At 36.9% G+C, this 13,985-nt stretch overlaps 1 protein-coding gene across 9 annotated transcripts in view; it reads right to left on the reverse strand.

Moving 5' to 3' along the window:
• Positions 1-13,985, reverse strand: part of CNTLN (centlein) — a 417,071-nt gene that overhangs the window by 266,975 nt on the left and 136,111 nt on the right. The window contains exon 1 of one of the 9 annotated variants that reach the window (XM_077148095.1): positions 9,427-9,576. The exons of the other annotated variants lie outside the window; for them this stretch is intronic. Coding sequence (XP_077004210.1) covers positions 9,427-9,468 — 42 coding nt within the window. The 5' untranslated portion in view covers positions 9,469-9,576. Of the gene's footprint in view, positions 1-9,426; positions 9,577-13,985 lie in introns of those variants that run through there. 9 annotated transcript variants of the gene reach the window in all.

Raw genomic sequence — 13,985 nt, forward strand, 5'->3', positions numbered from 1 at the left:
TGTTTGCCAACAAATTAGACAGCCTAGATGAAATAGACAATTTCTTGTAAACACATGAACAACTGTACTGATTCTACAAGAAACAGAAGACCACAAGAGTCCACAGAGATTGATTCAGTCACCAAAAGCCTCCCAACAAAGACAAAAGCCCAGGACCAAATTGCCTCACAGGAGAACTCTAGAAAACATTTCATGCAGACTTAACTCCAATCCTGCTCCAATATTTCTCCAAAATATTGAAGAAAGGGGACCACTACCTAACTCATTCTATGAGGTCAATATCATCCTAATACCAAAGCCTGACAAAGAAACTACAAGAAATGAAAATTACAGATAATCTTTTATGAATATAGACACACAAATCTTCATCAAAATATTAGCAAATCAAATCCAACAGCATGTTAAAATAACTTGTGCACCTTGAGCATGAGGGTTTTATGCCAGGCATGTAAGGGTGGTTCAGCATAAGAAAATTAAATAATGTAATTAACAAAAGGAAGGTGAAAAAAACAACATGACAATCTCAATTTATAGAAAGAAGACATCTGACAAAATCTAGCATCCTTTCTTGATAAAAACATTTAGAAAAAATAGGAATAGAAGGAAATTTCCTCAACATGATAAAGGGCATATATGGAAAATCCACATCTATCATCATACTCAATGGTGAAAGACTGAACACCTTCCTTCTAAGATCTGGAACAAGATGAGGATACCCATTGTCACCAATGTTATTCAACAGTGTGCTGGAAGATTTAACGCAAGCAATAAGGCAAATAAAGAGAAATAAAAAGCATCAAAATTGAAAAGGAAGAAGTAGAACTTTTGCTATTTGCAGATGGCATTATCTAATATATAGAAAGTCCTGAAAAATCTACAACAAAGCTACCAGAGCTACTAATGAACTCAGCAAAGTGTAGGGTACAAATCAACACCTAAAAATCAGTAGTGGGTCTATACACTAGTATTGAGCAATCTGAAGAGGAAATCCAAGAAAAAAATTCCATTTACAATAGCGATTAAAAGAATCTAGTAACTAGGTATAACTCTAACCAAGGATGTAAAGAACTTATATGCAGTTTAACTATACAACTTTGCTAAAGGAAATCAAAGAATATTGAAATAAATGGAGAAACATTCCATGCTCATGGATTTTAAGACTAAATACTACTAAGATTTCAATTCTAGATTCATGTACTCTCAATCAAAATTCTAATAGCCTACTTTGGAAAGATGGAAAAGCCTATTCTTAAATTTATTTGGAAGGGTAAGGGGCCCTGAATAGCCAAAAACACATTGAAAAAGTAGAACAAAGTTGGTGGGCTCACATTTCATGACTTTTAAATTTATTACAATGCTACAGTGTCAAAAAAGCATTGTGCTGGCACAAGGATAGACAAACAGACCAATGGAATTTATCTGAGAATTCAGAAATAGACCCTCATATGTGGAAATTAATTTGTTCAAAACTAATTTTTTTTTTATTTAACTTATCCTGGCTAATAATGAAATGACTAGACCCATCAATCAGTCTCCAGACCCCCCAAGAAAATCATTACAGAGCAGATTGAATCCTCCTCAAAGACGGCAGTTTAGGTGGGAAGCACTGAGTGGGTCAGCTCACTGGATGCCGTCCCATGCTGGAGCTCAGCCCAGCCCTTTGTTTCGCACAATGACGTTCTCGGCCAGGGCACCAGGGAAGCCACTTCTCTCTGCAGGTGAAGGGCCTGGGACAGAGCCAGGAGCTCTCTGGCACCAGGTTGCAATGACCTCTCTGGAAAGAAAGGAACTAAACAGCCCCTTCAGGAAGGTGGTGGCAAGCTTTCAGATTTTTTTTTTTTTTTTTTTTGCCAATTCTTCTTTAAATGTTTTATTGATTTCAACTGTGAAGATGTCTTGATTTTTACTTCATGGGGAGGTTTTTTTTTTTTATTGATTAAAAAAAAATTAACTAACACAACATTTAGAATACATTTCATTCTACATATACAATCAGTAATTCTTAATATCATCACATAGATGTATGATCATCATTTTTAGTACATTTGCATCAATTTAGAAAAAGAAATAAAATGATAATATAAAGAAAAAAATAAAAATAAAAAATAACAAACAAACAAACAAAAAACTATAGCTCAGATGCAGCTTCATTCAGTGTTTTAACATAATTACATTACAATTAGGTAGTATCGTGCTGTCCATTTTTGAGTTTTTGTATCTAGTCCTGTTGCACAGTCTGTATCCCTTCAGCTCCAATTACCCATTATCTTACCCTGTTTCTAACTCCTGCTGGTCTCTGTTACCAATGACATATTCCAAGTTTATTCTCGAATGTCAATTCACATCAGTGGGACCATACAGTATCTGTCCTTTAGTTTTTGGCTAGACTCACTCAGCATAATGTTCTCTAGGTCCATCCATGTTATTACATGCTTCATAAGTTTATTCTGTCTTAAAGCTGCATAATATTCCATTGCATGTATATACCACAGTTTGTTTAGCCACTCGTCTGTTGATGGACATTTTGGCTGTTTCCATCTCTTTGCAATTGTAAATAATGCTGCTATAAACATTGGTGTGCAAATGTCGTTTGTGTCTTTGCCCTTAAGTCCTTTGAGTAGATACCTAGCAATGGTATTGCTGGGTCGTATGGCAATTCTATATTCAGTTTTTTGAGGAACCGCCAAACTGCCTTCCACAGTGGTTGCACCGTTTGACATTCCCACCAACAGTGGATAAGTGTGCCTCTTTCTCCGCATCCCCTCCAGCACTTGTCATTTTTTGTTTTGTTGATAATGGCCATTCTGGTGGGTGTGAGATGATTTCTCATTGTGGTTTTGATTTGCATTTCTCTAATGGCCAGGGACATTGAGTATCTCTTCATGTGCCTTTTGGCCATTTGTATTTCCTCTTCTGAGAAGTGTCTGTTCAAGTCTTTTTCCCATTTTGTAATTGGGTTGGCTGTCTTTTTGTTGATGAGTTGAACAATCTCTTTATAAATTCTGGATACTAGACTAGAATTAAAACACTTCAAAGGATAGGAATACAAGGGAACTTCCTTAAAATGATAGAGGGAATATATGAAAAATCCACAGCTAATATCATCCTCAATGGGGAAAAATTGAAAACTTTCTCCTAAGATCAGGAACAAGACAAGGATGTCCATTATCACCATTATTATTCAACATCGTATTGGAGGTTCTAGCCAGAGCAATTAGACAAGAAAAAGAAATACAAGGCATCAAAATTGGAAAGGAAGAAGTAAAACTATCACTGTTTGCAGACGATATGATACTATACGTCGAAAACCCGGAAAAATCCACAACAAAACTACTACAGTTAATAAATGAGTACAGCAAAGTAGCAGGTTACAAGATCAACATTCAAAAATCTGTAGCATTTCTATACACTAGCAATGAACAAGCGGAGGGGGAAATCAAGAAACGAATCCCATTTACAATTGCAAATAAAAGAATAAAATACCTAGGAATAAATTTGACTAAAGAGACAAAAACCTATACAAAGAAAACTACAAAAAACTGTTAAAAGAAATCACAGAAGACCTAAATAGATGGAAGGGCATACCATGTTCATGGATTGGAAGACTAAATATAGTTAAGATGTCAATCCTACCTAAATTGATTTACAGATTCAATGCAATACCAATCAAAATCCCAACAACTTATTTTTCAGAAATAGAAAAACCAATAAGCAAATTTATCTGGAAGGGCAGGGTGCCCCGAATTGCTAAAAACATCTTGAGGAAAAAAAACGAAGCTGGAGGTCTCACGCTGCCGGACTTTAAGGCATATTATGAAGCCACAGTGGTCAAAACAGCATGGTATTGGCATAAAGATAGATATATCGACCAATGGAATCAAATAGAGTGCTCAGATATAGACCCTCTCATCTATGGACATTTGATCTTTTATAAGGCAGTCAAGCCAACTCACCTGGGACAGAACAGTCTCTTCAATAAATGGTGCCTAGAGAACTGGATATCCATATGCAAAAGAATGAAAGAGGACCCGTATCTCACACCCTATACAAAAGTTAACTCAAAATGGATCAAAGATCTAAACATTAGGTCTAAGACCATAAAACAGTTAGAGGAAAATGTTGGGAGATATCTTATGAAACTTACAATTGTAGGCGGTTTTATGGACCTTAAACCTAAAGCAAGAGCACTGAAGAAATAAATAAATAAATGGGAGCTCCTCAAAATCAAACACTTTTGTGCATCAAAGAACTCCATCAAGAAAGTAGAAAGACAGCCTACACAATGGGAGACAATATTTGGAAACGACATATCAGATAAAGGTCAGAACTAATTTTGAACAGGGCTGCCAAGTCCACTCAATTGGGAAAGAATAGTCTCTCAAAAAATGGTGCTGGTAGAACTGGATATCCATATGGAAATGATTGAATGAGGACATCTATCTCACACCATAGACAAAACATGAACTCAAAATGGATCAAATACTTAAATATAAGAAGCAGGACTATAAAACTCCTAGAAGAAAATGTAGGGACACATATTCAAAATATTGTGTTAGGTTTCTTAGGCTTTATACCCAAAGTACAAAAATAAATAGATAGATAAATGGGACCTCATCAAAATTTAAAATACTATGCATCAAAGGACTTTATTACAAAAGTGAAAAGCCAACCTACTCACTGGGAGAAAATATTGGAAACCACATACCCAATCAGGGTTTAATATATAGAATATATAAAGCTATCCCACAACTAAACAATAAAGACAAAAACCCAATTAAAATTGGGCAAAAGACTTGTATAAACATTTCTCCTAAGAGGATATACAATTGGCTAAAAGGCACATGAAGAGATAGATGCTCAACATCATTGGCTTTTAGGGAAATACAGATAAAAACCACACTGAGATGTCATTTTATACACACCAGAATGGCTACCACTAAAAGAAAAGAAAATTTCAAGTATTGGAGAGGATGTAGAAGAACAGAACCACTAATTCATTGCTGGGAAATATGTAAAATGGTACAGCTGCTGTCTGTGGAAGACAATATGGCAGTTCCTCAGAATATTAAGTATAGAATTACCATATGACCTGGCAATCCTACTACTAAGTATATACTCCAAAGAACTAAAGCAGGGACTTGAACAGATATTTGCACATGTTCATAAGTGACATTATTTACAATTGTCAAAAGATGGAAGCAACCCAAGTGTCCCCAAATTGATGAGTGAATAAAAAAAATGTGATCTATATATTCAGTGAAATATTATTCAACTGTAAAAAAGAATGAAATCCTGTTGCATGCCACAACATTGTTGAAATATACCAGACCCAAAAGGACTATATGACATCACTGTTTTAAAACAATTAGAGAAAAAAAAACACAATAGAATAAGAAAACTCTAGAATCTAAAATTCAGTTGCCAGGGATAGGTCTGGGGATATAGAACGAGGAGTTCATGCTTAATCTGTATAGAATTTCTATTTGGGTTGATGGTAAAGTTTTGGAAATGGATGGTGGTGATGGTAGTACACTCTTAAGTGCATTTGATGGCACTGAATTATACATGTACTGTGCTGGTTTGAAAGGAAGTATGCCCCCTAAGAAAAGCCACGTTTTAATATAAATCCCATTTCATAAAGGTAGAATAATCTCTATTCAATGCTGTGTGTTTGAAACTGTCATGAGTTCATCTCCCTGGATGATGCGATTTAGTCAAGAGTGGTTGTTAAATGGGATTAGGTGATGACATGTCTCCACCCATTTGGGTGGGTCTTGATTGGTTTATTGGAGTCCTATAAAAGAGGAAATATTTTGGAGAATGAGAGATTCAGAGAGATTCAGATAAAGCAGAACGATGTAACCATGAGATGCAGAGAGTCCACGAGCCAGTAACCTTTGGAGAAGAAGGAAAATGCCTCCCGGGGAGCTTCATGAAACAGGAAGCTAGGAGAGTAAGCTAGCAGATGACGCCGTGTTCGCCACATGCCCTTCCAGCTGAGAGAGAAGCCCTGACTGTGTTCGCCATGTGCCTTCTCACTTGAGAGAGAGACCCTGAACTTCATCGGCCTTCTTGAACCAAGGTATCTTTCCCTGGATGCCTTTGATTGGACATTTCTTTAGACTTGTTTTTAATTGGGACATTTTCTCGGCCTTAGAACTGTAAACCAGCAACTCATTAAATTCCCCCTTTTTAAAAGCCATTCCGTTTCTGGTATATTGCATTCCAGCAGTTAGCAAACTAGAATATGTACACACAGTTAAAAGGAGAAATTTCAGGTCATATATGGGTCACCCAAATACAGCTTAAGAGATAAAACACTGGACTGTATAGCACAGTGAAACCTTTGGTAAACAATGGACTAGTTAATAGTCCAATTATAAAAATGTTCTTTCATGAATCATTATTACAAGTGTACCACACTAATGTAAGGTGTTAAAAATAAGGTGGTAGATTGAAAACAAAAACACCCTAATGTACTACTGTGCTGGTTTGAAAGGATTTTGGTACCCTAGCAAAGCCATGTTTTAATCCTAATCAATCTTGTGGGAATGACCTTTTCTTCTAATTCCTATTCAATAACATAGGTTGAAAACCTGATTAGGTTATCTCTGCAGACATGTGACTCACCCACTTGTGGGTATTAACCTTTCATTAGAGGGAGATGTAACTCCACCCATTCCAGGTGGGTCCTGATTACTTTATTGGAATCCTTTAAAAGAGGAAGCATTTTGTAAAAGCTGGAGAGACATGGGAGAATGACAAGATAGCCACGAGAATGAAGAGAGCACATGCAGCCAGAGACCTTTGGAGCTGAAGAAGGAAAATGTCCCTGGGGGAGCTACATGAAAACATGAAGCCTAGAGGGAAAGCCAACAGACGTTGCTATGTTCACCATGTGCCTTTCCAGTTAAGAGAGAAACCCTGAATTTCATTGGCCTTTCTTGAGTGAAGGTAACTTCTTGTTGGTGCCTTAATTTAGACATTTTTATAGACTTGCTTTAATTGGGACATTTTCTAGGCCTTATAACTGTAAACTAGCAACTTATTAAATTTCCCTTTTTAAAAAGCCATTCTGTTTCTGGTGTATCACATTCCAGCAGCTAGCAAACTAGAACTACTATGGATTATAAATAATAGTCCAATTATAATATTCTTTCATCAACTGTAACATAGTATTATACTAACGCACAGTGTTAATAATAGGTGTGTTGCATATGGGAATGCTGTTTTTACAAGATTTTTCTGTTAACGTACAACTTCTCTAATCAAAAAACTTAAAAAAAAAAAAAAGGAGGTTGTGACAACTGTATCAGAGACAGAGAAGGAAACATGTAGCCTATACTAAATCCTGAACAAAAGCCTGAGAAAACTGAGGGGAAGAGCAAGCTCTTGAACAGCCTCCAGCCAGCCATCTCTTAGACTCATGCTGTTGCTCCTCCTCATATAGCCTGAACCCCTTATCAACAAACAGGAAGCACAGTCCAAGAGGAGATAAGTGTGAGCAGAAAAGGAGACACCATGTGTCCCAACAAAATTCATGTCTACCTGGAACTTCAGAATGTGACCTTGTTTGGTAGTAAGATCTTTGCAAATATAGTCAAGTTAACCTGAGATCATACTGGATTATGTTTGGGCCGTAAATCCAATACAACTGGTGTCCTTACAAGCAGAATTTTGGACAAAGAATCAAAGACAGGGAGAATACTATTTGATGATCGAAGCAGGGATTGGAGTAGCATGTCTACAAGCATGGAATATGTGGGCTACCAGATGCTGGAAAAGGCAAGGAAGAATTTTTCCCTAGAGCCTTCAGAACAGCGTGGCCCTGCAGACATCTTGATTTCAGACTTCTGGCCTACAGAACTGTGACTGTTTTAAACCATAAAAAGAAAGAAAGAAGAAAAGCAAAGTAAATGGAGGACAGCCTGGATACACAGGATATACCAGAAGATCCAGCCATGCTTCAGGCAGGCAAACTCCTAAAGGATGAAATTACTTGGGCTAATGTAGGGTGGAGGCCCTGACCAGCGAAGAATTTACCAGCTGCCTACATGGAGGTAAAGTGCCTGGTACCCTGGCCCATGCTGGGAAAATGAGATGTCTGACTCCAAAGATAGTCAAGCAGAAGAGGGGGAAGAGGAAGAGGAAAAGAAAGAAAGAGATGAAAACAATGATGATAACCGGCTGGGTCAAGCACAACTGGAACTTCACTGATGTCATGCCCACCTTAGGCAAGGAGAAGGATCCCAAAAGACTCTTAAGTCCTTTATAATTCCTATTTTCTATAACAAAGCCAGTTATAGCCTCACATTTTCCCACAAAAAGCAGATAAGGTGGTCAAGAAAGAATTCTCTGAAAGTAGCATATCAGATTAGACCTGACTAGTGAGATTTTCAGGGAAGAAGCATCTAGAAAGAGGGAATAGAAGTCCAGGGGCCCTGAGATAGGAGTAAGATCCTTGTGTTCTAGAAACTAAACATTCTGCTTCTAAGACCAAGAGGACTTCCCCATCTCAATAAATTATTCCATCTCAGATACTCAGACCAAACTCCAAGGAGTTATCCTGAATGCCTCTTTCCCCTTTGCCACCTCCCCCATAACCTATATGTTAACAAGCTCCTAAAATCCACCCCTTTTATTTGAACAATACCACAGTAACCAAGATCCAACACCATCTCTCACCTTGATTACTGTAGATACTTACTGGCTGGTCTCTTGCTTCACCTCTTTCCCCTGCAATCCATTCATTAACGACAAGTCAAAAGCATCCTTTCAATATACAACTCACTTCAGGTCATTCCCATGCTTGTAATACACCAGTGTCTTCCCATTGCGCTAAGAATCAACCATCAAATGCTCATCAGGGCTCTACACAGCTGTACTATTAAGGCCCCTGCCTACCTCTTCCACCTCCTTGGGACCACTCTTCCCTTTTGGCACATGGTCTTCTCTTAATTTCTTCAGTGCACTGAGCTTTTTTCTGCCTCAAAGACATTGTGCTTCTGTATCCTCTTTCTGAAAGGTATCTCTGCCCAGAGTTCATTATTTGGGTCTCACTGGAAATGCCAGTGTCTTGATTATTCCATCTGCATGAGTAGCCCTCTTCCTGTCCAGTGATTCCATCCCATCACCCTGATTTGGTTCCCTGATGGCTTTTATCACCAAAGACATTATCCTTTATTGGCTTGCTGGTTTACTGGCTCCATTCTCTCCTCCAGGCTTCTAAGAATGTAATCTCCCTGATATTACCTGTACATCTTTAGGATCACTTTCTTCCAGCACCTGTAATAGGACCCAGGTGCTCAGCACATACTTGTTAAATACATGAATACCACAGGTACCCTCAGAATCAAGCCACCGCATAGCAACCACACAGTTGTCCTGTATGATGCTTTCTGCTCTCCATGACTGTTCTGTGCTGACCTGTTTGCAGCTTAAAGTTTCCTCCTGATTCTGCCTTTGCATGTGTTTCCTTCAGATGGTTCATGACCTTGGACTGCCATGCTTTGCTTCACTCCTCAGAAAGAAGCATTCAGGAAGCATTCACCAGCCTCGGACCACAGCCTAACACTGCTGGTGTGACCAAGAATAAACTTCTTTAGACCTTTCATTATTCACATTTCATACATGCAATGAGATAAAGAAAACAGTATAAATGAACTTCTATATAACCACCTCATATATGTGTCATTTAGATTTACCAATCATTAACATTTTGCTGTATCTGTGTCATTTTTGACCAGGTATTTTAAAACAAATTACAGAAATCATGATGTATCACCCCTAAATACTTCAGCCTGCAACTTCAATAATTAAGATGTTTTCTTACCAAAAAGAATGGACTGCTGATTCATACGATATGCATGAATTAATAATTACACTGGATAAAAGAAACTACATGCAAATAAGTTTATTTAAAAAAAAACAGTTAAAATATGCAAAGAAATAATTTAATATAAAATATTTCAAAAGCAGTAGTAACTAAAAATTCTACTACATAATTAAGAATCTAACATAAATTTTGAAAAAACATTTAATTTTGAATATGGCTCCAATCTAATATAGTCAACCAAAATGAATCATTTGCAAAATGAAACCGCATATAACTGAATGATTTATTCAACTAAATAAAGCTATTTAATACTATCATATTAGAGACAGGTTCTTCCAGAAATTACTATACTAAATTTGCACAACTATTTTTTCAATAATAACAACAAAAACAACAGCAGTTACAACTTACATACTTATTAAGCATTCCAGGAATGTACACTTAGCTAATTATAATCCTTCAAGATAAATATTATTATTTCCCCCATTTTATAGATAGGAAAGTTCAAATTATTAGGGTAAGCAACTTGGATAAATTCACACAGCTATGAAGTAGTGAGCCAATATTTGATACACAGGTCTCCCTGATTCCAGGAAACATGATCTTAATCAACGCACCCTCAGACTAGACTAAAAGGGACAGGACACAGTAGAATATGAAAGAACAGCTTTGGATCCCAAAATTATACTGGCAAGAAGCAAGGTGAGAAAAGTACTTCACTAAAAATGTGCTACCTTTCATAAACAGGAAAAGTGGAAATAAAGGTCCAGGGAAAAGAGCCAAGAAAATCATGAAGAATTTGTCCTAGGCCTTGAGATCTAATCAAGGAATTACCAACCTTCATCCAACTAGATTTCAGAACTGCTATAGACCAATGAAGCCTTTGTGTCTCACATATTTTCACCTTTCTGAAAAGGAAAGTCTATGGCAATTATCCCAGGCCTGTTCCACAACTGTAGCTAGGTGTATGGAGGAACAATAACTTGTTCTTTTTATTTCAAAGGTATACAGGAAGAGTACTAGAGGCACTGTACCTAAGGAGCTAAACCCTAAGAACTCCATCCAAGAATAGAAGATTCTGGATTTGGAGCTGATATTATTATAAAACTTCTGAGAACCATGGAAGGGGATGAATGCATTTTCCATATATCAGATGTGTGAATCTTTGGGATCCAGAGGGTAGACTGTGGTAGTACATCAAATAAGAGTGCATAAGGATTTCAGGGGCAGTAAAGTGCGGACTAGTATACATACCGAAGATAGAGAACCAAAGTTACAAATCAGGAATTTCTATATGTCCTTGATCACACACCGCAGACATTAAATAAATTTAAACACCTCCAATATATGCATACTTATATAAACTAGTGTAACAATATATATTATATATGTTCGAAACACATAAAAATAAAATTCAAAATCATTGAATTTTAAAGGAAAACTTATTTTTAAATAATTTTATGTTATTGTACACTGGTACAAAGAAACTTCTCCACTATCACTGAAAGTTATTAATCATAAACTATTAGAACAAGGTGATTGAATATATTTCATAAAAATCTTAAGACAATGTGATACAGTGATTCAAAAATCTAGTTCTAAGTTCAAGATATTTCAAAACTTGCTTTCAAAAGCAGGCATAGATAGCTGAAACTGACATTTCACAAAGTTGTGCAGGCTGATAATGAACATTTGTGGTAGGGAGCATTCTAAAATGTCCCCTATAATTCCTATTCCCAGGTATCTATTGCTCTATGAAATCCATTCTACTTGAGTGTAATGATTCAGAATTGTATATACCCCAGAAAAACAGATCCTTACAGATAATCTATTCCTGTGGGTGGGAATTCATTTTAAATAGGACCATTTGATGAGGCTACTTCTCTTTATAAGACAATGAAACTGAGAGAGAGAGAGAGAGAGAGAGAAAGCCAGGGAAGCAAGAAGCTGAAATCAGCAAAACTCAGAAGAGAAGGGAGTAACCAGTACACATTGCCATGTGCCTCGCCACGTGAAAGAGGAGCCAAGGATCACCGGCAACCAGTCTTCAGGAAGAAAGCATCACCATGAAGATGTATAGATTTGGTGAAAAAACAAAGTCCAATTGAATATTTTATGAGGTTTATGCCAAGATGTGCTATAAAAGAATGGACAAATATAAACCAACCTAATAAAAAGAAAACTTGAGGGAAAACAGTATCAGAAAAAATAAAGACAGAATCTGCATGACTTAAGAGATAAAAAAGTTAGAACAAATGTACTAAATAGTGTTATGTCATGTTTATGATTTCACAATCTCTACCTTCATCTACAACGCTAACACAATTATGCCCTCTTACACTTTGCAACTTTAATATCCTTCTCCTCTACTTAGTAATATTTTATCTAACTTTTTTTTAAAGGCAGAATCTTCTTTTTCTGGAGTCACATTCCCCCGTTCATTTACATCAGTTACTCAGATTTCAGTGATGTCTTACAATCTAATATACCATACCCCTTGAATGGCTTTTTAAAGTCACTAAAAACTTCATAGTTGCTTAATTTAATGTATTTTTCACAATTCCCATCTTCTTTGCAGCAATTTACAATGTTGACTATCTTTTCCTACTTGAAAGTCTCCTTCGTCAATTCAAGATATTACCTGACACATTTCTCCCTACTTTGGTTAAAAGGTTTTTCATCTCTTTCATTCTTCTTGCCCATTAACAACATCAGCTAATATCCTGCCCACTTAATTTTCAATGTTTAAAATCTTCTTTCTGAATATAACACTAAATATTTACAGAAAATTCACTCCCAAGGGTATTCAAGCTTCTAGCACTTTGATTAAAAAAAAATATATCTAATGGAAATCCTGCCAGTAACTAAAATACAAACTACCAGAACTGCATCTTCACAATAAGTTAATAAACCCTAATATGTCACTTCTCTTCTAGTTGAAAACTCTACAGGCTGAAAACCTAAGTCATCTTCAAATTATTGTCAAGTCCTTCAGGTCCCACTTATATACTTTAATCTCCTGAAAACATAATAGCTCAGGTTCATGTATTACTCTCAGACTACAAAATAGCCTCTTAGAGAAAAAATATGGAACTATTAAACATTACTACCGGAGAAACCCCAGATACTGTGTCAAACATTAGGGATGCACAAATCAACTGGTCAAGCCCTTGATCTTGAGGCTCGCTCTTGTGAAGTTTATGCTATGTAGTGGACAAGCTTAGCCCACCTATATGTATGCCTAAGAGTGACCTCCGGAAGACCTCTTTTGCTGTTCAGATGTGGACTCACTCTCTCTAAGCCCAACTCTGCATGTGAAATCATTGCCCTCCCCCCTATGTGGGACATGACATCTAGGGATGAAAGTCTCCCTGGTAGAATGGGAGATGACATGCAGGGATGAGTCCAGCCCTGGCACCATAAGATCAACAATTAAATTCTGACCAAAAGGGGGAAAAGAAGTATAACAAATATGATATCAGTGGCTGAGAGAGTTCAAATAATCAAGAGGCTATTCTGGAAGGTATTTTCTTTTTTTCTTTTTTCCCAATCTACTAAATTTATTTCAACATTTGTTCCCCTTGTTATTTATTTATTTTTAACCTGTATGTTTTACTCATCTGTCCATACTGTAAACAAAAGGAACAGTACACACAAGGTTTTTATAATCACATAGTCACACTGCAAAAGCTGTATCATTATACAATCATCCTCAAGAAACGTGGCTACTGGAACACAGCTCTAAGTTTTCAGGTACTTCCCTCCAGCCTCTCCAATACACCTTAACTAAAAAGGTGATATCTATATAATGCATAAGAATAACCTCCAGGATAACCTCTCAACTCTGCTTGAAATCTCTTTGCCACTGACACTTCATTTTGTCTCATTTCTCTCTTCTAATCATTTAGAAGCTTTTCTCAATCCCTTGATGCTGAGTCCCAGCTCATTCTAGGATTTCTGTCCCATGTTGCCAGGAAGGTTTAGACCCCTGGGAGTCATGTTCCACGTAGAGAGGGGGATGACAGTAAGTTTGCTTGTCGTGTTGGCTGAGAGAGAGAGGCCACATCTGAGCTACAAAAGAGGTTCTCTGGAGGTGATTCTTAGGCCTAATTTTAAGTAGGCTTAGCCTATCCTTTGTGGGGTAAGTTTC

The sequence above is a fragment of the Tamandua tetradactyla genome, chromosome 2, assembly GCF_023851605.1.
Source record: "Tamandua tetradactyla isolate mTamTet1 chromosome 2, mTamTet1.pri, whole genome shotgun sequence".
NCBI lineage: Eukaryota > Metazoa > Chordata > Mammalia > Pilosa > Myrmecophagidae > Tamandua > Tamandua tetradactyla.